At 39.8% G+C, this 26,571-nt stretch overlaps 1 protein-coding gene across 1 annotated transcript in view; it reads left to right on the top strand.

Annotated features, from left to right (window-relative positions):
* LOC122807210 (involucrin-like) overlaps positions 1 to 21,222 on the top strand; it is a 90,380-nt gene extending 69,158 nt beyond the window's left edge. Inside the window, exons 2-4 of the mRNA XM_044078493.1 lie at positions 12,641 to 13,830; positions 19,490 to 20,065; positions 20,459 to 21,222. Of these exons, the coding sequence (XP_043934428.1) occupies positions 12,641 to 13,830; positions 19,490 to 20,065; positions 20,459 to 21,222 (2,530 nt within the window). The remainder of the gene's footprint in view (positions 1 to 12,640; positions 13,831 to 19,489; positions 20,066 to 20,458) is intronic.
* Positions 21,223 to 26,571: the final 5,349 nt, after the last annotated feature.

The raw sequence follows: 26,571 nt of genomic DNA, 5'->3' as shown, positions 1-26,571 counted from the left end.
CATGTCAGCAATGTTTTCCTCACTTGCTCTTGTAGCTTAGAGTTTGCTATGGAAACTATCCCAGGTTTTCCAGTAAGCCCATTGTCTGTTTTGCTCATTTCTTTATTTTTGTTTCTTGTCTTGTTTTCTTTCATCATGCCCAAGTAAGTTTATCGATCTGTACAGATCCTTTATGGTAAGGAGCACTTGAGTTTTCCAGCATTTAGTTATTGCTTTTTTTGTAAGTAACATTAAGTTCCATAATAAATTTTCTCATGACTGATCTATCTGCTTAATTCTCTGTAGCCCTATAAAATTGAGATCCTTTGTAAGCGTTTGTTCCAGTCATATACCATATGGTAATCTGTAGATCTACTCTAAATTTGGAAAACTCATATAAGTTCCAAAAGATATGTTCCCCAGGTACCTCAAAAGATATGTTCCCCAGGTACCTCTTTCTTGTAATTACATCTCCAGCAGTAGGGGACTGCTTTGGAGAACATTTGAGTGAACATACTTAGAGGACAGAAAAAATTAGGCAGAGATTTCCACCAACAAGATGTGATATTTCCTTGATTTTATCATGATTTTAGACACTTTTAGAATTTTAATGCATACCTTATTTGTTATCTGCATCTCAAGAAACTGCTCCCACCTTCTCTTTTCTTTACTTGATATGGGTGTTTTTTGGTCAGCCAAGGCTTGTGCTGTCCACAATATCATGCCTGTGTGCTCAATGTCACCCGCCTTCATTTTTGTTCTCTCTTCTATTATTCTTGGCCAGTTATTCACTGTCTGGGAGCCCCAAATTGTCATTTTTAGTTCCTAGATTAGACCTCGATAGTTAAGTTGGCTTATATCCAGCAGGATATATTCCCTTTGGGCTAATTCCCAGCTTTTAATACCATCTTACCATTTTTTCTCTGGCTTCTTTTGTGGTAGTTCCTGTCAGGAGGATATCCTGTTGCTATGGTTGGAATGCTTTTGTTGAAAAGATTTCTCTCATTTCTTGTAGGATGGCAACGTTGAACAGTCACAGTAAGTCTTTATCTTTAATTGGGTCTATGCTCATTATCATCATCTTCCATCTGGCTGTGTGGCTACCATCTTGACATCTTAGGTAGTATGTAAGTGTCAGGGCTTTATTGAATAGTCTAATGTCTGGCAAAGACATCCTCCCCCCTTATCTTTGAATAAAGTCAATTTCTCCCATACTACTCTGCGTGGTTTGCCCCTCTATATAAAACCCTTCATCCATTTCTCTAATTTCTTATAATGTCCCTTTCCCTGACTGGATGCTACAAGGCCTGTTCTAAATATAAAATATGGAACATGCCAGTGGAGTACTTGCATGCTTTGCTCCAGATCCAGGTTCAGGATTTGTCACTTTTTTAACATACATACATACACACATACATACAAATATTTCAAGCATGGGCATTAATGCCGCTCTAGCCTGCCAATATACCAAAACCAGTTGTTCCCAATAATAAGTATCCATGCTGTTTTAAAAATATCTAAACTAGTGCTTGCTTTAATGTAATTTGGTAGTCTGTTCCTTTCATCAGCTACTCTCTGCGGACCAATTAGTGCACTTCTCATTCCTATACAATCTTCTATATAGGTTGTCTGATGATTCTCTACTACTTCTTGATAGCCCCAAATTTTCCCAGAGCTAGTTGTCTCTAATGCCCTATACACCTGAATAAGATCTCATCTTAAATATCTGTAAGCGATACTGTACAAGTTCATATATTTTAGTCTTTCATAATAACTTAAATTTTCACATCCATGGATGCCCTTAGTATATTTCTGCTGTTCTCTTTCCAGTTTACTCATACCTGTTTTCTTATAAGGTTTCCATATTGTTATTCTATACTCAAGTTTAGATCTAATGTAATTAGTAAACAATGGCTTCATCATTTTTGATTTCCTAGGCTTTATTAATAATTTTATACAACCTATAGTTCTACAACTATCATTAACCGATTGATGGATATGATTAGAAAAACACAAAGCTGGATCTACCCATATACCTAGTTCCTTAAATGAATCTACAGTTTTGATCACTGTATGCTGTATTAAATATTCACCTTTCAGTGTTATGTCTCCCAAATGTCATGTGCTTAATCTTTGATGTATTTATCAGAATATTATTCTCCTGTGCCCAAATGGTCAATTTAGTCAAGTTATTTTGCAGGCATGCCCTATCTGTAACACATGTAATCAGTTTACCCAATTTCAGGTCATCCGCATACAGACTGTAGAACACCACAGTTGAAAAAGATAGGTCTGAAAGATACAATCTAAACAAGTAAGGGCCTAGGACAGAGCCCTGTGGGATACCCTGACTGTAACCAGGAATTTCACCTGTCCAGTTGCTGTACGATACTTGCCATGTCCTATTTATAAGCCATGCAGCTATCCATCTTATCAAGAGTACATCAATACCTAGTTGCAGTAATTTATTTAGCAGTGTTTTGTGTATGACCCTGTCTAATGCTGAAGTTAAATCTGTATAAGTTACATCACAGCACAATTTTTCATTCATAGCTATTATTACATTGTTATCAAATATAATGTTACAGGGGGTCATAGATCTGTTTTCAACATATTTATGCTGATATATGGTTTCAAGTCCCAGTCTTTCCAATTCTGACAATAAGTTATCCAATATTACCTTCTCCATTATTTTTCCACAACATAAAAATAGACTTAAGGGTCTAAATGATTCTAAGTTTGCCCTACTTTCCTTTCCCTTAAAGTCAGGTTTAATAAGTGCATGTTTCAAATCTTGAGGAATCTCCCCATATTTATAAGATCTAGTAAATAATAAATATAATGGTACTGTAAGTTCTTGCTGAAGTGTTCTCAGGTCATTATTACTAATTCCATCTCCTTCCTGTGTTTTGTTTGAATCCAGTTTGCATAGTTCTTTTGCAATATAATCTAATTCGATTTCAGTATCTGAGGTTATCTGGATAACACCAGAACAACTTATTACCCCCTTTGTGAAGCCAAACTGTTGTGTATAAGATTTTGTAAATATTTCTATAATTTGTTATGTCTAAGGAATAATTTTAGAATCTGCTCACAGTTTATCAGTTTGTATGTCTTTACTCCATCCACATCTTTTGTATCTATAAAATGGTTTCCTATTATGCTCAATATTTTTATATAAATTCTCTTCAACTTTTTCTTGATCTTGTTTCCCACTATGCTTAACGTGTTTGTCCAGTTTATTTCAATTATCAAAGTTGTAGTTCGACTTCTTTTCCATTTCTTATATTTTTTTGTCTTTCACCTTAAAGTATCTTGTTCTTATGGAAGTATATCCCCCTGACATTGTATGCCTAGATCCTGATGTTAAACGTTTTTTTGATTTCTTTGCACTCAATTTCTCTGTTAAAATTTTCCACATTCCTTCTGCAGTTTTTCCAGTGAACGCATTACTCCAACTAATTTTACATAATGACTGTTTTGCCCCCATATAATCTGTAATTAATCTTCTATGCATTAGCTTAGATTTCAGTTTGGCAGAATTATCTAGCAACAAATTAACTTTTATAACCCCATGATCACTGCACATCAACAGTGGTAAAACTTGACATGAAGTAGTCATAGTTTCTCTAGGAACACAAACAATGTCTAGTATGTTCCATTCCCTGATGGGCTTTTTTACAATCTGAAGCAATTGTTGTTCCTGAACATACTTTCTGAATAACTTCTTTACTAATATTGTTAAAGTAACATAATTTTTGTCTGTTTCTGGTAAATTTAAGTCCCCAGCCACTATTATTCTTCCCTCTTGTGTTTCATGCAAGAAATGTATGAATTCCTCTAGGTCATCTGCACTTGACTTTGGTGGTTTATACACTCCAACAATTGTCATATGTTCCAGCGTTATCTTTATTGTCACATTTACACAGTCTGTAGTACTGGTGTTATCACTGAACATGCAATAATCACAGGTCTTATAACTATGCTTAATCCCTATCATAACACTTCCACCTGATTTTTTGTTAGAATGTTTGTTACAGTAAACATTTATACCCTGACAGAACTGGTTTCCAGTCAGTGTTCTTTAACCATGTTTCACAAACAATAACATCAATCTTGTGGGAACACAGCAAAATTTCCAATAAAAAATATTATTAATGCTCCTAGCATTAACAACCATCACAGACACATCAAATGTTGCTATCTGTGAACTGTTAAATTTTCGACCTGGCAAAAATCCTGCTTAGTGTTTGTCAAATATTACAAAATATCTACTGTAAAAATTCTCTTCCCTGATCTTGACAAATACACGTTATCCTGTCTAAATATGCTTGCCCAAAATTAGGCTCAGATGCTCTAAATATTTCCGTTTTTAAAACAGGACATTTTCTGATGTAGGTATTTACCCAAAAAAATCTTTTTATTCAAGGTGACCTGACACTCCTTTCAATATGTAATTTGTGAAAAATATGTCCTAACATCTGCACAAGCTATCCTATCTCAGAGGGCTGTAACTTCCCTACTAACAGTCAAAGAGTCCTTGTGGATGAGATCATTTGTACAGATAGGAATAAAAACTGATCTGTACTTCCTTACATTATGGCATTCGAAGGCTTGTCTCACATCCTCTATTTTTGCACCTGGCAAGTATAACATTATTCAATGTCCATTATCTTCTCTGCAAATGTAAGTATCAGTTCCTCTAATAACTGAATCTCCATTTTACAAGAATATCATTTCTGACCAGATCTGTAGAATCTTCAACTTCTAATTCAGTAATACCTCCTCTATCAATAGTTACAAAGGAATGATCTTCATCACCATTAGTCTTATTAATCCCACTGTTTTCAATGAGTATTACATTGGAAGCATATAGTTCTCATTCCAGCTGGCTTTGTACATCCACAGTTTGAGGCATGCTGTCAATGTCTGTCTTTCTCATTTTTTTCTTACAGTAATGTTCTTCAGTCCTTCCACATTCAGTTTTGATTTCTTCCTTTTCACCTGCCCCTTGCCTCTTTTTTCTACCTTCTCTTTTTTTCTGTAAACTGAAGGTTTTCTGATAGAAAAATGCTATAATTCCCTGTAATCTGTGTGTAACGTAACAAAGCAGTGTCCATTTTAGTAACTATTCTCTTTACTTTACAGACATTTAGCAGTTTATTTTTCTTCCTTGTTATTTGTTGTGAACTTCTTCCTTTCTTTCTTTTTTTATTTCCTTCTAAACAGTCTGAAAACTCAGATTGTTGAATACTTATTTCCAGAATTCCAAAGTTGTCAAGGGCATCTTCAAACTTTTTTGAGTTTGAGTGATCTTTACAGACAATAGACACATCCTTTCCTAAATATTTTCTATGTGCTGTTTGCCTAACATTATTTATCTCACCAGTCCAGTCATTAATATATGTAACAATAGTTTTCCAGGCCATGCCAATTGCACAAGTGCAACTGTAATCACTAAGTCTAGATTTACTACTAATAATGGTAAGCAAATCATCCAATGTCTGACGTGAGGGACATAGATCAACAGCGTTATCACGTGTTAAACTTTAAATATATAGAGCATTTATTACACTGTTCAAGATATTTGGGCTTTAAAGTTATTTTGAAATTTTTTGCATTATCTTCTCATAAGTTATTTCTCTTACTTTTTCCTCTCTTCTTGCCAGCCAAAATATATCAGCATATTAACACATTGATTGACAAGTATATTTCTTTGATGTTTATATTCACAGCTTGCACCATTTTTATGTTTATCTTACAGTCAGACACTTGGCCAAACTGTCGAAGTATTTTTTTTTTAATACTGAGCAGCAAATCAGCTTTGCACTTTCTGCTTTCAACTTCAACTGACTCCTCAGCTTGCCCTGAGTTTTATCCATCAGAGTGATATCATTTGCATATCTGAAGGTGTTAATATTTCTCCCACCAACTTTGATTCCACTGTCAGATTAATTCAACTAAGCATTTGTATAATATATTCTGCAAATAAATTAATTAAGTGAGGTGACAACTTACCAACACTCCCTTCCCAGTCTTGAGCCATTTAGTCATTCCATATTTCATATTTGGGTCTGACAAGTGTTTTTTTGTGTATATACAGATTATTCAGTTGGTAAATCAGGTGACCCAGTATCCCTGTTTCTCTATAAACATGCCACAGTCTGATAAGATCCACAAAGTCAACTGCTATAGAGTAGTCAATAATGCAGAAGCAAACCTTTATCTGGAATTCCATTGCTTTCTCTGCAGATGTTGACAATTTACTCCCTAGTGTGCTTCCGCTTCTAGACTCAGCATACACATCTAGTTGTTCTTCTTCATTATATTGCCCAGATCATAAGCATTACCTTGCTACCATATGAAAAAAGTGCAATTGTTTTGCAATTTGTGCAATGTTTAACACTGCCTTTTTGCAACTGGAATATTCCACTGTAATGGACACTAATATTTTTTACAAAGTTTCTGGAAAACTATGAACACACTGTGATTGAATCATTTTACAAGATGTTACACATTTCAACTCAAATTCCATCAATTCACACAGCCATTTTATTAGAAAGGATTTCTCGGACCCATTTGATTCTACTCTGCAGGATGAGTGACTTTAAATCAGAGAATATACCACTGAATTTTTCACTGATATTAGGGCCCTTCTTATATAGTTATTCTGTATGTTCCTACCACATCTTATTTATATCTTATGTTTCTTTGAGGTCTCTCCCATGTTCACGTTTTATCATGCACGTTTTTACATGGATGTTTCTGTTAACATTGCTAATCTTATTAAAGAGATCGCTTTTCTTTATTTTGTTATTTTCTTCCAGTTCTTTACTGCTTCTTTAAACCTGCCTCCTTATCTCTTCTTGCTCTTCCATGGAATTCTTCATTTAGTTTATCCTTCAATTCAGTGATTTGGTTTTGTAGAGACCTTTTATTTCACAAAAGCTGACTTAAATACACATCTAGAGTCAAAGCTTTTTTGTCAAGTGCTAGCATGGCATAAAAACATTTGCTGAGTACTGCCTTGAAAATAACACAAACTACTATATGGAATTTTATGTTATCATTCGGTGCTCCACGTGTACCAATGAACCATATTATATGGTATAATTAAAGGCTTACTATCATTTCATTGAAAGACACAATATTTGTGAGTTGTTTCATTGACTCAAATGACTGAAAATGTGAATGCTGTTTTTATCACATGTATAATATGGTAAAAACGAAGTTCAACATTCCAACCAGTTTGAATTTTGCTTTAAAAGCACCGTTAAAGTGAACAGTGAATTTGCAAGATCCACTGACTTCCATGCTTTTGCTTTTATGCATTTGGAAGGCTGTGGTTCATTGTTTTTATCAGTTGCCATGTGGTTATGTGATTTTGAAATCCATGTAAGTGTCGTTCAACGAAAAGATAGTAAACCGTAATTAAGGCACTCTAAAAACTAGTAGTTAATTTCACTGTGAACTAAAGCATCACTTTTTTGGGGGTCCTTGTGGCATGTCACTTTTGCTGTCTTGATGTCATGCTGTCACAGACACTAACATGGAGAAAGACGTGCAAGTGCTACTCTGTTGGCTCTCCCTTGAGTACCCCTCCCACTGTGTGTCACTGAAAAACAATTTGTTTACATGCTGGTATATAATCCTACTTTCAAGTTGGCTTATGAATGGAAGTTTATGCCTCGATCACTTGTGTTTCTGTCTTTCTGACTTCCTTGCTGGTCCTTGGTATACCTTTGGGATTATTTTAAATTTATTTCTTAACTGTGTAAGTAAATTAGTCCTACCTGGACCCTTTTCCTCAAGACATGAGGAACAAGGCCAGGGGTAAATACAACCTATTATATGAACAGTTTGATGCAGACAGTCAACTGACACGTTACTAGGAGGAAGGAAGAAAATGAAGTAACCAGAGAGTACCTACAGGAAGGTAAGGAGAATGTCCAACATCTCCGAATAACCAGAGAGTACCGACAGGAAGGTAAAGACAATGTCCAACATCTCCCAATAACCAGAGAGAACCTACAGGAAGATAAGAAGATTGTCCAACATCTCCCAATAACCAGAGAGAACCTACAGGAAGATAAGTAGAATGTACAACATCTCCCAATAATCAGAGAGTACCTACAAGAAGACAAAGAGAATGGCCAACATCTCCTAATAATCAGAGAGTACCTACAGGAAGAGAAGGACAATGTCCAACATCTCCCAATAACCAGAGAGTACCTATAAGAAGACAAAGAGAATGTCCAACATCTCCCAATAACCAGAGAGTACCTACAGGAAGGTAACTAGATTGTCCAACATCTCCCAATAACCAGAGAGTACCTACAGGAAGGTAAGGAGAATGTCCAACATCTCCCAATAACCAGAGAGCACCTACAGGAAGGTAAGCAGAATGTCCAACATCTCCCAATAACCAGAGAGTACCGACAGGATGGTAAAGAGAATGTCCAACATCTCCCAATAACCAGAGAGTACCTACAGGAAGATAAGGAGAATGTCCAACATCTCCCAATAACCAGAGAGTACCTACAGGAAGGTAAAGAGACTGTCCAACATCTCCTAATAACCAGAGAGTACCTACAGGAAGGTAAGGAGAATGTCCAAAATCTCCCAATAACCAGAGAGTACCTACAGGAAGGTAAAGAGACTGTCCAACATCTCCTAATAACCAGAGAGTACCAACAGGAAAGAAAGGAGAATGTCTAACATCTCCCAATAACCAGAGAGTACCTACAGGAAGACAAAGAGAATGTCTAACATCTCCCAATAACCAGAGAGTACCTACAGGAAGACAAGGAAAATGTCAAACATCTCCCTATAACCAGAGAGTACCTACAAGAAGACAAAGAGAAAGGCCAACATCTCCCAAAAAACAGAGAGTACCTACAGGAAGACAAAGAGAATGCCCAACATCTCCCAATAACCAGAGAGTACATATAGGAAGACAAAGAGAATGTCCAACATCTCCCAATAACCAGAGAGTACCTACAGGAAGGTAAGGAGAATGTCCAACATCTCCCAATAACCAGAGAGTACCTACAGGAAGGTAAGGAGAATGTCCAACATCTCCCAATAACCAGAGAGTACCTACAGGAAGATAAGTAGAATGTTCAACATCTCCCAATAACCAGAGAGTACCCACAGAAAAGTAAGGAGAATGTCCAAAATCTCCCAATAGCCAGAGAGTACCTACAAGAAGGTAAGGAGAATGTCCAACATCTCCCAATAACCAGAGAGTACCTACAGGAAGGTAAGGAGAATGTCCAACATCTCCCAATAACCAGAGAGTACCTACAGGAAGGCAAGGAGAATGTCCAACATCTCCCAATAACCAGAGAGTACCTACAGGAAGGTAAGGAGAATGTCCAACATCTCCCAATAACCAGAGAGTACCTACAGGAAGGTAAGGAGAATGTCCAACATCTCCCAATAACCAGAGAGTACCTACAGGAAGGTAAGGAGAATGTCCAACATCTCCCAATAACCAGAGAGTACCTACAGGAAGGTAAGGAGAATGTCCAACATCTCCCAATAACCAGAGAGTACCTACAGGAAGACAAAGAGAATGTCCAACATCTCCCAATAACCAGAGAGTACCTACAGGAAGGTAAGGAGAATGTCCAACATCTCCCAATAACCAGAGAGTACCTACAGGAAGACAAGGAGAATGTCCAACATCTCCCAATAACCAGAGAGTACCTACAGGAAGGTAAGGAGAATGTCCAACATCTCCCAATAACCAGAGAGTACCTACAGGAAGGTAAGGAGAATGTCCAACATCTCCCAATAAGCAGAGAGTACCTACAGGAAGACAAAGAGAATGTCCAACATCTCCCAATAACCAGAGAGTACCTACAGGAAGGTAAGGAGAATGTCCAACATCTCCCAATAACCAGAGAGTACCTACAGGAAAGTAAGGAGAATGTCCAACATCTCCCAATAACCAAAGAGTACCTACAGGAAGGTAAGGAGAATGTCCAACATCTCCCAATAACCAGAGAGTACCTACAGGAAGGTAAGGAGAATGTCCAACATCTCCCAATAACCAGAGAGTACCTACAGGAAGGTAAGGAGAATGTCCAACATCTCCCAATAACCAGAGAGTACCTACAGGAAGGTAAGGAGAATGTCCAACATCTCCCAATAACCAGAGAGTACCTACAGGAAAGTAAGGAGAATGTCCAACATCTCCCAATAACCAGAGAGTACCTACAGGAAGGTAAGGAGAATGTCCAACATCTCCCAATAACCAGAGAGTACCAACAGGAAAGTAAGGAGAATGTCCAACATCTCCCAATAACCAGAGAGTACCTACAGGAAGGCAAGGAGAATGTCCAACATCTCCCAATAACCAGAGAGTACCAACAGGAAGGTAAGGAGAATGTCCAACATCTCCCAATAACCAGAGAGTACCTACAGGAAGGTAAGGAGAATGTCCAACATCTCCCAATAACCAGAGAGTACCTACAGGAAGGTAAGGAGAATGTCCAACATCTCCCAATAACCAGAGAGTACCTATAGGAAGGTAAGGAGAATGTCCAACATCTCCCAATAACCAGAGAGTACCTATAGGAAGACAAAGAGAATGTCCAACATCTCCCAATAACCAGAGAGTACCTACAGGAAGGTAAGGAGAATGTCCAACATCTCCCAATAACCAGAGAGTACCTACAGGAAGGTAAGGAGAATGTCCAACATCTCCCAATAACCAGAGAGTACCTACAGGAAGGTAAGGAGAATGTCCAACATCTCCCAATAACCAGAGAGCACCTACAGGAAGGTAAGGAGAATGCCCAACATCTCCCAATAACCAGAGAGTACCGACAGGATGGTAAAGAGAATGTCCAACATCTCCCAATAACCAGAGAGTACCTACAGGAAGGTAAGGAGAATGTCCAACATCTCCCAATAACCAGAGAGTACCTACAGGAAGACAAGGAGAATGTCCAACATCTCCCAATAACCAGAGAGTACCTACAGGAAGGTAAGGAGAATGTCCAGCATCTCCCAATAACCAGAGAGTACCTACAGGAAGACAAAGAGAATGTCCAACATCTCCCAATAACCAGAGAGTACCTACAGGAAGGTAAGGAGAATGTCCAACATCTCCCAATAACCAGAGAGTACCTACAGGAAGGTAAGGAGAATGTCCAACATCTCCCAATAACCAGAGAGTACCTACAAGAAGGTAAGGAGAATGTCCAACATCTCCCAATAACCAGAGAGTACCTACAGGAAGGTAAGGAGAATGTCCAACATCTCCCAATAACCAGAGAGTACCTACAGGAAGGTAAGGAGAATGTCCAACATCTCCCAATAACCAGAGAGTACCTACTGGAATGGAAGGAGAATGTCCAACATCTCCCAATAACCAGAGAGTACCTACAGGAAGACAAGGAGAATGTCCAACATCTCCCAATAACCAGAGAGTACCTACAGGAAGATAAGGAGAATGTCCAACATCTCCCAATAACCAGAGAGTACCTACAGGAAGATAAGGAGAATGTCCAACATCTCCCAATAACCAGAGAGTACCTACAGGAAGACAAAGAGAATGGCCAACATCTCCCAATAACCAGAGAGTACCTACAGGAAGGTAAGGAGAATGTCCAACATCTCCCAATAACCAGAGAGTACCTACAGGAAGGTAAGGAGAATGTCCAACATCTCCCAATAACCAGAGAGTACCTACAGGAAGATAAGGAGAATGTCCAACATCTCCCAATAACCAGAGAGTACCTACAGGAAGATAAGGAGAATGTCCAACATCTCCCAATAACCAGAGAGTACCTACAGGAAAGAAAGGAGAATGTCTAACATCTCCCAATAACCAGAGAGTACCTACAGGAAGGTAAGGAGAATGTCCAACATCTCCCAATAACCAGAGAGTACCTACAGGAAGGTAAGGAGAATGTCCAAAATCTCCCAATAACCAGAGAGTACCAACAGGAAAGAAAGGAGAATGTCCAACATCTCCCAATAACCAGAGAGTACCTACAGGAAGGTAAGGAGAATGTCCAACATCTCCCAATAACCAGAGAGTACCTACAGGAAGGTAAGGAGAATGTCCAACATCTCCCAAAAACCAGACAGTACCTACAGGAAGACAAGGAGAATGCCAAACATCTCCCAATAATCAGAGAGTACCTACAAGAAGACAAAGAGAATGTCCAACATCTCCCAATAACCAGAGAGTACCGACAGGATGGTAAAGAGAATGTCCAACATCTCCCAATAACCAGAGAGTACCTACAGGAAGATAAGGAGAATGTCCAACATCTCCCAATAACCAGAGAGTACCTACAGGAAGGTAAGGAGAATGTCCAACATCTCCCAATAACCAGAGAGTACCTACAGGAAGGTAAAGAGAATGTCCAACATCTCCTAATAACCAGAGAGTACCAACAGGAAAGAAAGGAGAATGTCTAACATCTCCCAATAACCAGAGAGTACCTACAGGAAGGTAAGGAGAATGTCCAACATATCCCAATAACCAGAAGTACCTATAGGAAGGTAAGGAGATTGTCCAACATCTCCCAATAACCAGAGAGTACCTACAGGAAGGTAAGGAGAATGTCCAGCATCTCCCAATAACCAGAGAGTACCTACAGGAAGACAAAGAGAATGTCTAACATCTCCCAATAACCAGAGAGTACCTACAGGAAGACAAGGAGAATGTCAAACATCTCCCAATAACCAGAGAGTACCTACAAGAAGACAAAGAGAATGGCCAACATCTCCCAATAACCAGAGAGTACCTACAGGAAGACAAAGAGAATGGCCAACATCTCCCAATAACCAGAGAGTACCTACAGGAAGACAAAGAGAATGTCCAACATCTCCCAATAACCAGAGAGTACCTACAGGAAGGTAAGGAGAATGTCCAACATCTCCCAATAACCAGAGAGTACCTACAGGAAGGTAAGGAGAATGTCCAACATCTCCCAATAACCAGAGAGTACCTACAGGAAGGTAAGGAGAATGTCCAACATCTCCCAATAACCAGAGAGTACCTACAGGAAGGTAAGGAGAATGTCCAACATCTCCCAATAACCAGAGAGTACCTACAGGAAGGTAAGGAGAATGTCCAACATCTCCCAATAACCAGAGAGTACCTACAGGAAGGTAAGGAGAATGTCCAACATCTCCCAATAACCAGAGAGTACCTACAGGAAGATAAGGAGAATGTCCAACATCTCCCAATAACCAGAGAGTATCTACAGGAACATAAGGAGAATGTCCAAAACTTCTCAATAACCAGAGAATACCTACAGAAAGACCAACAGAATGGCCAACATATCCCAGAAACCAGAGAGTACCTACAGGAAGGTAAGGAGAATGTTAAACATCTCCCAATAACCAGAAAGTACCTGCAGGAAGACAAAGAGAATGGCCAACATCTCCCAATAACCAGAAAGTACTTACAGGAAGACAAGGAGAATGCCCAACATCTCCCAATAACCAAAGGGTACCTACAGGAAGACAAGGAGAATGTCCAACATCTCCCAATAACCAGAGAGTACCTACAGGAAGATAAGGAGAATGTCCAACATCTCCCAATAACCAGAGAGTACCTACAGGAAGACAAGGAGAATGTCCAACATCTCCCAATAACCAGAGAGTACCTACAGGAAGGTAAGGAGAATGTCCAACATCTCCCAATAACCAGAGAGTACCTACAGGAAGATAAGGAGAATGTCCAACATCTCCCAATAACCAGAGAGTACCTACAGGAAGATAAGGAGAATGTCCAACATCTCCCAATAACCAGAGAGTACCTACAGGAAGATAAGGAGAATGTCCAACATCTCCCAATAACCAGAGAGTACCTACAGGAAGGTAAGGAGAATGTCCAACATCTCCCAATAACCAGAGAGTACCTACAGGAAGGTAAGGAGAATGTCCAACATCTCCCAATAACCAGAGAGTACCTACAGGAAGACAAGGAGAATGTCCAACATCTCCCAATAACCAGAGAGTACCTACAGGAAAATAAGGAGAATGTCCAACATCCCGCAATAACCAGAGAGTACCTACAGGAAGATCAGGAAAATGTCCAACATCTCGCAATAACCAGAGAGTACCTAAAGGAAAACAAAGAGATTATATAATGCCTCCTCTAACCAGAGTGTCCAAAATCTCCCAATACAGAGAGTACCTACAGGAAAAGGTGAAAACAATGTCTCACTATGTTAACCAGAGAGTAACATAGCGACAGGAAAAAGGAGAATGGCCAACATCTCCCATTACCCAGTGAGTACCTACAGGAAGACAAGGAGAATGTCCAACATCTCCCAAGAACAAGAGAGTAACATAGGAGACAAAAATAAGGAGATCTCCATCTCGCCATGTTAAACCCATTTAAGGAGAATGTCCAACATCTCCCAATAACCAGAGAGTACCTACAGGAAGGTAGTACATGTCCAACATCTCCCAATAACCAGAGAGTACCTAAGGGAAGCAAAGAGAATGTCCAAATCTGCCATTATTTAAGAAAAGTAATTATTTCTTAAATAATGTCATGTATAATAGCAATAACCATGTGAGTAATGCTGGATTTACCCACAGTTGTCTTTGTTTGGTCAAACCTCTCCAGGTAACCAGAGAGTACCTACAGGAAGGAGGCTATAATGGCCAACATCTCCCAATAATCAGAGAGTACCTACAGAAAGATAATGAGAATGTCCAACATCTCCCAATAACCAGAAAAGACCTACAGGAAGATAAGGTAAATGCCCAACATCTCACAATAACCAGTGAGGACCTACAGGAAGACAAAGGAAATGTCCATCTTTCAATAACCAGAGAGTACCTACATGAAGGTTAGGAGAATGTCCAAAATCTCCCATTAACCAGAGAGTACCTACAGGAAGTTAAGGACAATGTCCAACATCTCCCAATAACCAGAGAGTTCCTACAGGAAGATAAGGAGAATGTCTAACATCTCCCAATAACCAGAGAGTACCTACAGAAAGATAAAGAGAATGTCCAAAATCTCCCAATAACCAGAGAGTACCTAAAGGAAGACAAAGAGAATGGCCAACATCTCCCAATAATCAGAGAGTACCTACAGGAAGATAATGAGAATGTCCAACATCTCCCAATAACCAGAGAGGACCTACAGGAAAATAAGGTAAATGTCCAACATCTCACAATAACCAGAGAGTACCTACAGGAGACAAAGAAAATGTCCAACATCTCTCAATAAACAGAGAGTAACTACAGGAAGGTAAGGAGAATGTCCAACATCTCCCAATTACCAGAGAGTACCTACAGGAAGATAAGGAAAATGTCCAACATCTTCCAATAACCAGAGAGTACCTACAGGAAGATAAGGAGAATGTCCAACATCTCACAATAACCAGAGAGTACCTACAGGAAGATAAGGAGAATGTCTAACATCTCTCAATAACCAGAGAGTACCTACAGGAAGATAAGTAGAATGTCCAAAATCTCCCAATAACCAGAGAGTACCTACAGGTAGTTAAGGACAATGTTCAACATCTCCCAATAACCAGAGGGTACCTAAAGGAAGACAATGAGAATGTCCAGCATCTCCCAATAACCAGAGAGTACCTAGAAGAAGACAAGGAGAATGTCCATCATCTCCCAATAACCACCGTGTACCTACAAGGAGACAAAGAGACTGTCCAACATCTCCCAATAACCAGAGAGTACCTACAGGAAGATAAGGAGAATGTCCAACATCTCCCAATAACCAGAGAGTACCTACAGGAAGGTAAAGAGAATGTGCAACATCTCCCAATAACCAGAGAGTACCTACAGGAAGACAAAGAGAATGTCCAACATCTCCCAATAACCAGAGAGTACCTACAGGAAGACAAGGAGAATGCCAAACATCTCCCAATAATCAGAGAGTATCTACAAGAAGACAAAGAGAATGGCCAACATCTCCCAATAACCAGGGAGTACCTACAGGAAGAGAAAGAGAATGTCCAACATCTCCCAATAACCAGAGAGTACCTATAGGAAGACAAAGAGAATGTCCAACATCTCCCAATAACCAGAGAGTACCTACAGGAAGGTAAGGAGATTGTCCAACATCTCCCAATAACCAGAGAGTACCTACAGGAAGGTAAGGAGAATGTCCAATATCTCCCAATAACCAGAGAGTACCTACAGGAAGATAAGGAGAATGTTCAACATCTCCCAATAACCAGAAAGTACCTACAGGAAGGTAAGGAGAATGTCCAAGATCTCCCAATAATCAGAGAGTACCTACAGGAAGGTAAGGAGAATGTCCAACATCTCCAAATAACTAGAGCGTACCTACTGGAATGGAAGGAGAATGTCCAACACCTCCCAATAACCAGAGAGTACCTACAGGAAGACAAGGAGAATGTCCAACATCTCCCAATAACCAGACAGTAGCTACAGGAAGATAAGGAGACTGTCCAACATCTCCCAATAACCAGAGAGGACCTACAGGAAGATAAGGAGACTGTCCAACATCTCCCAATAACCAGAGAGTACCTACAGGCAGTCAAAGAGAATGTCCAGCATCTCCCAATAACCAGAGTGTACCTACAGGAAGATAAGGAGAATGTCCAACATCTCCCAATAACCAGAGAGTACCTACAGGAAGAGAAAAAGAATGGCCAACTACTCCCAATAACCAGAGAGTACCTAGAGGAAAGTAAGGAGAATGTCCAACATATCTAATAAACAGAGAGTACCTACAGAAAGGTAAGGAGAATGTCCAACATCTACCAATAACCAGAGAGTACCTACAAGAAGGTAAGGAGAATGTCCAACATTCCCCAACAACCAAAGAGTACCTACAGGAAGGTAAGGAGAATGTCCAACATCTCCCAATAACCAGAGAGTACCTACAGAAAGATAAGGAGAATGTCCAACATCTCCCAATAACCAGAGAGTACCTACAGGAAGGTAAGGAGAATGGCCAACATCTCCCAATAACCAGGGAGTACCAACAGGAAGGTAAGGAGATAGCCCAAGATCTCCCAATAACCAGAGAGTACCGACAGGAAGATAAGAAAAATGTCCAAAATCTCCCAATAATCAGAGAGTACCTACAGGAAGGTAAGGAGAATGTCCAACATCTCCAAATAACCAGAGAGTACCTACAAGAAAATAATGAGAATGTCCAACATCCTCCAATAACCAGAGAGTACCTACAGGAAAGTGTAAGGAGTATGTACAACATCTCCCAATAACCAGAGACTACCTACAGGAAGGTAAGGAGATTGTCCAATGTCTCCCAATAAACAGAGAGTACCTACAGGAAGGTAAGGAGAATGTCCAACATCTCCCAATAACCAGAGAGTACCTAGAGGAAGGTAAGGAGAATGTCCAACATCTCCAATAACCAGAGAGTACCTACAGAAAGGTAAGGAGAATGTCCAACATCTACCAATAAGCAGAGAGTACATACAAAAGGTAAGGAGAATGTCCATTTCCCAACAACCAGAGAGTACCTACAGGAAGGTAATGAGAATGTCCAACATCTCACAGTAACCAGAGAGTGCCTACAGAAAGATAAGGAGAATGTCCAACATCTCCCAATAACCAGGGAGTACCTACAGCAAAGTAAGGAAAATGTCCAACATCTCCCAATAACCAGAGAGTACCTACATGAAGGTAATGAGTATGTCCAACATCTCCCAATAACCAAAGAGTACCTACAGGAAGCTAAGGAGAATGGCCAACATCTCCCAATAACCAGAGAGTACCAATGGGAAGGTAAGGAGAATGTCCACAATCTCCCAATAACCAGAGAGTACCGACAGGAAGATAAGGAAAATGTCCAAAATCTCCCAATAACCAGAGAGTATCTACAGGAAGATAAGGAGAATGTCCAACATCTCCAAATAACCAGAGAGTACCTACAGGAAAATAAGTAGACTGTCCAACATCTCCCAATAACCAGAGAGTACCTACAGGAAAGTGTAAGGAGAATGTCCAACATCTCCCAATAACGAGAGACTACCTACAGGAACGTAAGGAGAATGTCCAACGTCTCCCATTAACCAGAGAGTACCTACAGGAAGTAAATGAGAATGTCCAAAATTTTCCAACAACCAGAGAGTACTTACAGGAAGATAAGTAGACTGTCCAACATCTCCGAATAACCAGACAGTACCTACAGGCAGACAAAGAGAATGGCCTACATCTCCCAATAACCAGAGAGTAACTATAGGAAGGAAAGGAGAATGTTCAACATCTCACAATAACCAGAGAGTACCTACAGGAAGGTAAGGAGAATGTCCAACATCTCCCAATAACCAGAGACTACCTAGAGGAAGGTAAGAAGAATGGCCAACATCTCCCAATAACAAGAGAGTACCTACAGGAAGACAAGGAGAATGTCCACGATTTCCCAATAACCAGAGCGTACCTACAGGAAGGTAAGGAGAATGTCCAACATCTCCCAATTACCAGAGATTACTTACAAGAAGGGAAGGACAATGTCCAACATCTCCCATTAACCAAAGAGTACCTACAGGAAGATAAGGAGAATGTCCAGCATCTCCCAATAACCAGAGAGTACCTACAGGAAGACAAGGAGAATGTCCAATATATCCCAAGAACCAGAGAGTACATACAGGAAGATAAGGAGAATGTCCAACATCTCCCAATAACCAGAGAGTACCTACAGGAAAGAAAGGAGAATGTTCAGCATCTCCCAATAACCAGAGAGTACCTATAGGAAGGTAAGGAGAATGTCCAACATCTCCCAATAACCAGAGAGTACCTACAGAAAGATACAGAGAATGTCCAAAATCTCCCAATAACCAGAGAGTACCTACAGAAAAGTAAGGAGAATGTCCAACATCTCCCAATAACCAAAGAGTACCTACATGAAGGTAAGAAGAATGTCAAACATCTCCTAATAACCAGAGAGTACCTACAGGAAGATAAGGAGATTGTCCAACATCTCCCAATAACCAGAGAATACCTACAGGAAGACAAAGAGAATGGCCAACATCTCCCAATAACCACAGAATACCTACTGGAAGACAAAGAGAATGTCCAACATCTTCCAATAACCAGAGAGTACCTACAGGAAGGTAAGATGAATGTCAAACATCTCCTAATAACCAGAGAGTGTACCTATGGGAAGGTAAGGAGAATTTCCAACATCTCCCAATAACCAGAGAGTACCTACAGGAAGATAAGGAGAATGTCCAAAATCTCCCAATAACCCGAGAGCACCTTCAGGAACATAAGGAGAATGTCCAACATCTCCCATTAACTAGAAACTACCTACAGAAAGGTAAGGAGAACATCCAAAATCTCCCAATAGCCAGAGAGTACCTACAGGAAGATAAGTAGAAAGGCCTACCTCTCCAAATAACCAGAGAGTACCTACAGGAACATAAGGGGAATGTCCAAAATCTCTCAATAACCAGGGAATACCTACAGGAAGACAAACAGAATGGCCAACATATCCCAGTAACCAGAGAGTACCTACAGGAAGGTAAGGAGAATGTTCAACATCTCCCATTAACCAGAGAGTACCTACACGAAGATAAGGAGAATGTGCAACATCTCCCAATAACCAGAGAGCACCTACAGGAAGACAAGGAGAATGCCCAACATCTCCCAATAACCAAAGAGTACCTACAGGAAGATAAGGAGAATGTCCAACATCTCGCAATAACCAGAGAGTACCTACAGGAAGATAAGGAGAATGTCCAACATCTCCCAATAACCAGAGAGTACCTAAAGGAAGACAAAGAGAATGGCCAACATCCCCCAATAATCAGAGAGTACCTACAGGAAGACAATGATAATGTGCAACATCTCCCAATAACCAGAGAGGACCTAAAAGAAGATAAGGTAAATGTCCAAAATCTCACAATAACCAGAGAGTACCTACAGGAAGATAAGGAGAATGTCCAACATATCCCAATAACCAGAGTGTACCTACAGAAAGATAAGGAGAATGTCCAAAATCTCCCAATAACCAGAGAGTACCTACAGGAAGATAAGGAGCATGTCCAACATATCCCAATAACCAGAGAGTACCTACAGAAAGACAAAGAGAATGGCCAACATCTCCCACTAACCAGAGAGTTCCTACAGGAAGGTAAAAAGAATGTTCAACATCTCCCAATAATCAGGGAGTAGCTACAGGAAGACAAAGAGAATGGCCAACATATCCCAATAACCAGATAATACCTACAGGAAGATAAGGAGAATGTCCAACATATTCCAATAACCAGACAGTACATACAGGAAGATAAGGAGAATGGCCAACATCTTCCAATAACCAGAGAGTACCTACAGGAACGTAAGGAGAATGTCTAAAATCTCCCAATAACCAGAAAATACCTACAGGAAGACAAAGTGAATGGCCAACATATCCCAGTCACCAGAGAGTACCTACAGGAAGGTAAGGTGAATGATCAACATCTCCCGTTAACCAGACAGTACCTACAAGAAGGTAAGGAGAATGTCCAACATCTCCCAATAACCAAAGAGTACCTACAGGAAGTTAAGGAGAATGTCCAACATCTCCCAATAACCAGAGATTACCTACACGAAGATAAGGAGAATGTCCAACATCTCCCAATAACCAGAGAGTACCTACACGAAGATAAGGAGAATGTCCAACATCTCCCAATAACCAGAGAGTACCTAAAGGAAGACAAAGAGAATGGCCAACATCCCCCAATAATCAGAGAGTACCTACAGGAAGATAAGGAGAATGTCCAACATCTCCCAATAACCAGAGAGGACCTACAGGAAGATAAGGTAAATGTCCAAAATCTCACAATAACCAGAGAGTACCTACAGGAAGATAAGGAGAATATCCAACATATCCCAATAACCAGAGTGTACCTACAGAAAGATAAGGAGAATGTCCAAAATCTCCCAATAACCAGAGAGTACCTACAGGAAGATAAGGAGAATGTCCAGCATATCCCAATAACCAGAGAGTACCTACAGGAAGACAAAGAGAATGGCCAACATCTCCCACTAACCAGAGAGTTCCTACAGGAAGGTAAAAAGAATGTTCAACATCTCCCAATAATCAGAAAGTACCTACAGGAAGACATTGAGAATGTCCAACATCTCCCAATAACCAAAGAGTACCTACAGGAAGTTAAGGAGAATGTCCAACATCTCCCAATAACCAGAGAGTACCTACACGAAGATAAGGAGAATGTCCAACATCTCCCAATAACCAGAGAGCACCTAAAGAAAGACAAAGAGAATGGCCAACATCTCCCAATAATCTGAGAGTACCTACAGGAAGATAAGGAGAATGTCCGACATCTCCCAATAACCAGAGAGGACCTACAGGAAGATAAGGAGAATGTTCAACATCTCCCAATAACCACAGAGTACCTACAGGAAGACAAAGAAAATGTCCAACATCTCTCAATAACCAGAGAGAACCTACAGGAAGGTAAGGAGAATGTCCAACATCTCCCAATTACCAGAGAGTACCTACAGGAAGATAAGGAGAATGTCCAACATCTCACAATAACCAGAGAGTACCTACAGGAAGATAAGGAGAATGTCCAAAATCTCCCAATAACCAGAGAGTACATACAGGAAGATAAGAAGAATGTCCAACATCTCACAATAACCAGAGAGTACCTACAGGAAGACAAAGAGAATGGCCAATATCTCCCAATAACCAGAGAGTACCTACATTAAGACAAGGAGAATGTCCAACATCTCCCAATAACCAGAGGGTACCTAAAGGAAGAGAATGAGAATGTCCAACATCTCCCAATAACCAGAGAGTACCTACAGGAAGACAAGGAGAATGTCCAACATCTCCCAATAACCACAGAGTACCTACAGGAAGACAAAGAGACTGTCCAACATCTCCCAATAACCAGAGAGTGCATACAGGAAGGTAAGGGGAATGTCTAACATCTCCCAATAACCAGAGAGTAGTTATAGGAAGACAAGGAGAATGGCCAACATCTCCCAATAGCGAGAAAATACCTATAGGTTGACAAAGAGAATGGCCAACATCTCCCAATAACCAGAGAGTACCTACTGGAGGATAAGGAAAATGTCCAACATCTCCCAATAACCAGAGAGTACCTAGAGGAAGATAAGGAGAATGTCCAACATCTCCCAATAACCACAGATTGTCTATAGGAAGGCAACGAGAATGTCCAACATCTCCCAATAATCAGAGAGTACCTACAGAAAGATAAGGAGAATGCCCAACATCTCCCAATAACCAGGGAGTACCTACAGGAAGACAAAGAGAATGGCCAACATCTCCCACTAACAACAGAGTTCCTACAGGAAAGTAAAAAGAATGTTCAACATCTCCCAATAATCAGAGAGTACCTACAGGAAGACATTGAGAATGTCCAACATCTCTCAATAACCAAAGAGTACCTACAGGAAGTTAATGAGAATGTCCAACATCTCCCAATAACCAGAGAATACCTAACGATGATAAGGAGAATGTCCAACATCTCCCAATAACCAGAGAGTACCTAAAGAAAGACAAAGAGAATGACCAACATATCCCAATAATCAGAGAGTACCTACAGGAAGATAAGGAGAATGTCTGACATCTCCCAATAACCAGAGAGGACCTACAGGAAGATAAGGAGAATGTCCAACATCTCACAATAACCACAGAGTACCTACATGAAGACAAAGAAAATGTCCACCATCTCTCAATAACCAGAGAGTACCTACAGGAAGATAAGGAGAATGTCCAACATCTCCCAATTACCAGAGAGTACCTACAAGAAGATAAGGAGAATGTCCAACATCTTCCAATAACCAGAGAGTACCTACAGGAAGATAAGGAGAATGTCCAACATCTCACAATAACCAGAGAGTACCTACAGGAAGATAAGGAGAATGTCCAAAATCTCCCAATAACCAGAGAGTACATACAGGAAGATAAGAAGAATGTCCAACATCTCACAATAACCAGAGAGTACCTACAGGAAGACAAGGAGAATGTCCAACATCTCCCAATAACCAGAGAGTACCTACAGGAAGACAAGGAGAATGTCCAACATCTCCCAATATCCACAGTGTACTTACAGGAAGACAAAGAGATTGTCAAACATCTCCCAATAAACAGAGAGTGCCTACAGGAAGGTAAGGGGAATGTCTAACATCTCCCAATAACCAGAGAGTAGTTATAGGAAGACAAGGAGAATGGCCAACATCTCCCAATAACGAGAAAATACCTACAGGAAGACAAAGAGAATGGCCAACATCTCCCACTAACAAGAGAGTTCCTACAGGAAGGTAAAACGTATGTTCAACATCCCCCAATAATCAGAGAGTACCTACAGGAAGACAAGGAGAATGTCCAACATCTCCCAATAACCAGAGGGTACCTAAAGGAAGACAATGAGAATGTCCAACATCTCCCAATAATCAGAGAGTACCTACAGGAAGACAAGGAGAATGTCCAACATCTCCCAATAACCACAGATTGTCTATAGGAAGGTAACAAGAATGTCCAACATCTCCCAATAACCAGAGAGTACCTACAGGAAGATAAGGAGAATGCCCAACATCTCCCAATAACCAGAGAGTACCTACAGGAAGACAAAGAGAATGGCCAACATCTCCCAATAGCCAGAGAGTACCTACTGGAAGATAAGGAGAATGTCCAACATCTCCCAATAACCAGAGAGTACCTACAGGAAGACAAGGAGAATGGCCAACATCTCCCAATAAACAGGGAGTACCTACAGGAAGATAATGAGAATGTCCAGCTTCTCCCAATAACCAGAGAGTATTTACAGGAAGATAAGGATAATGTCCAACATCTCCCAATAACCAAGGAGTACCTACAGGAAGATAAGGAAAATGTCCAACATCTCCCAATAACCACAGAGTACCTACAGAAAGATAAGGGGAATGCCCAACATCTCCCAATAACCAGAGAGTACCTACAGGAAGATAATGGGAATGTCCAACATCTCCCAATAACCAGAGAGTAGTTATAGGAAGACAAGGAGAATGGCCAACATCTCCCAATAACGAGAAAATATCTACAGGTTGACAAAGAGAATGGCCAACATCTCCCAATAACCAGAGAGTACCTACAGGAAGGTAAGAAGAATGGCTATCATCTCCCAATAACCAGAGAGTACCTACAGGAAGGTAAGGAGAATGGCCAACATCTCCCAATAACCAGAGTGTACCTACAGGAAGACAAGGAGAATGACCAACATCTCCCAAAGTGCCATGATTGTTGACTGGCTACTCTAAGCTTTCCATCCTTGCCTTTGTGTCTCACATCATGACATTAAAGGGTATGGGAATGACCTCTTTACTTACCTGGCTAATAAAAAAATGGGGAGAAACAAGGGGAAGCCAAAGGCCAGAGAAGACCTGGTTAATAAACTACTGTATTATGCTGATAAGTACACTGTACACCAGGGTGTCAAGTAAGAAAAGCCCTGTAGATAAAATCAGTGTGGCTCTTTACTGAAATGTGATTTGCAATGCCAAGTCCTGACACTCTAAAAAGCAAAGACTGGAAATGCAGGAGGAGAATGAATACTGAACTTCTCTCTCTGCTGTTTAGACTTGTTTTTTTTTGCAGGGGACAAACCTCCCTGCACCTTGATGTGGAGGCCAAGCTCCCCACATTCCCAGACTTACATATACCAACTCAAAGATGGCTATACCTTGGAGAAAAGGAAATATTCTGAGAAATGGCCATCTTAGATTTAGTATTTAGTCTGCATTTTCAGCCATTCTTTCTCCACATTACGGGACTTGGCATTCCAAGTCCTAGTATTTCAAATGGTTACTAATCAGTTCATTATTAAAATTAAACATAGGCATGAAGGAGTTAAACTATCAGGGCTTAAGAACAATGCAGTAGTAAGATAAAAAAACTTTCAGTGGTAACTAAACAGCAGTAAAATACCTGTCAATAATACTGTTTCCATCCACTTGTTAAATATAATCTGTTGATATTTCTTTTAGAATGATTGTAATATACTATGCACCAGTGTGCAACTGAAATAAAATTTGGATGAGAGTGTAGTGCATCTACATCCCCCCATACAAAGGCAATGGTTATTTTTGTCAACCAAGCATAATTTGTTTGCACAGATTGTCTTTCTAAATGGGACAGATATACTACAGCTGGGAACAAAATGGAAACAAAGTGTGTATTTCACTATTAAGGTTCCTTATGAAACACATGTAACTAAGCTACCTCAATAATAAAATAAACTCTAATCCTAAACCTAACCCTAAAACTCTGAACCTAGTACTAAATACCTGTCCTTAACTGTAAAAAACTGACCCAGACCCCAACCCTAACCCTAAAACTCTAACCATACTGGCCCTATCCATAAAATCCTGACCTTAAAACATGACCCTAACCTTAAAACTCTGACCATAATCCAACCCTAAAACTGATCCTAACTGTAAAGCACTAACCCTGATTCTAGCCATAGTCATAAAAATGCAAAGGTGTCTTTAATGTTTATTTTGCGATTGAGCCACATCTGATCTGTGTCATGAGCACAACATTTCAAACAGCATAACTAGTAATAGCATCCCTTGCTTGAAGCTTCCTCAAAATCTCTACAAGTAACCCATGCTCATGTATGTACATATACGTATATATGTAAACACACAGACATAGACAAAAAAGTAGACTTCACATACCTCCATAATTTGAATACACATCAAGTGTAAGAAATAAAAATCATTTATACAATAAAAGACCACACTAAAAACAAAGGTATAGTTAATATACAATAGAGAAAATTAAGAAGGTAGTCAATAGAAACCACAATGCACAATATTTCTATGAGTTAAAGTAATGACATGTTAGGAGTTATAGAAGAGATGCCATAATGAAAATGATAGGTAGTATGAGTCAGAGACTAGGGAGACTAGGTTATGTGACCTGAAACAGAGCATTTACAAGCAGCTTGTTCTGTGAAATATTCTTTAAGTTGTGCCCAAAAGGATGGGTAGTCAGGGATGTCTGTAAGATTTTAGGAATATCCCTCCAGAGCTTGGGTCCAAAAGTAGAAAGGGAGTGGTTAGAGCACTGCAGACTAACTGCAGACTTGGTTTTATACTAAAACCAGGGAATTATCAGACCTCACCCTGAAACGTATTTAGCACATTCAGTACCCAGGGAACCATTTCTTGAACACTATACCATGACACAGTGCTCAGTAATCAAAAGGAAATCCTTATTTGTGGGAAAGGGACAATAAAGTTATATTCCACAATAGCACAAAGTAAATGCCTCGATATCATCACCTTGTAGTTTATAACCTTCTTCAGGCAGCAACTTTTTTTTTTTTTTTTTGTTACCAGGTTCTTCAGCAATATTCAGAAATGTTTATTTCATGGTCAGCCATTGTCATAAAAATCTGAAACTGTGTCTTCCCAAGCTAATCTTTAGCTTATTGGCAGTGGCAAAAAAATAAAAAAAGTGTTTATTCATCAATACTAGCTTGAATATTTTCCTGATGTGATTGCCAGAAAGAGAAGCAGAACAAACTACACTGTTACTTAACTGTATATATTTTGTTCTGTTTCTTTCTTTCTCCCGGTCATATCAGGAACACACTCAGGCCATTAAAGACGTATATCTTACCA

This window comes from Protopterus annectens, chromosome 1.part0, assembly GCF_019279795.1.
Source record: "Protopterus annectens isolate FY-2018-M chromosome 1.part0, PAN1.0, whole genome shotgun sequence".
NCBI lineage: Eukaryota > Metazoa > Chordata > Ceratodontiformes > Protopteridae > Protopterus > Protopterus annectens.
The sequence above is the reverse complement of the archived record's forward strand: the minus strand, read 5'-3'. Positions and strand labels throughout refer to the sequence as shown.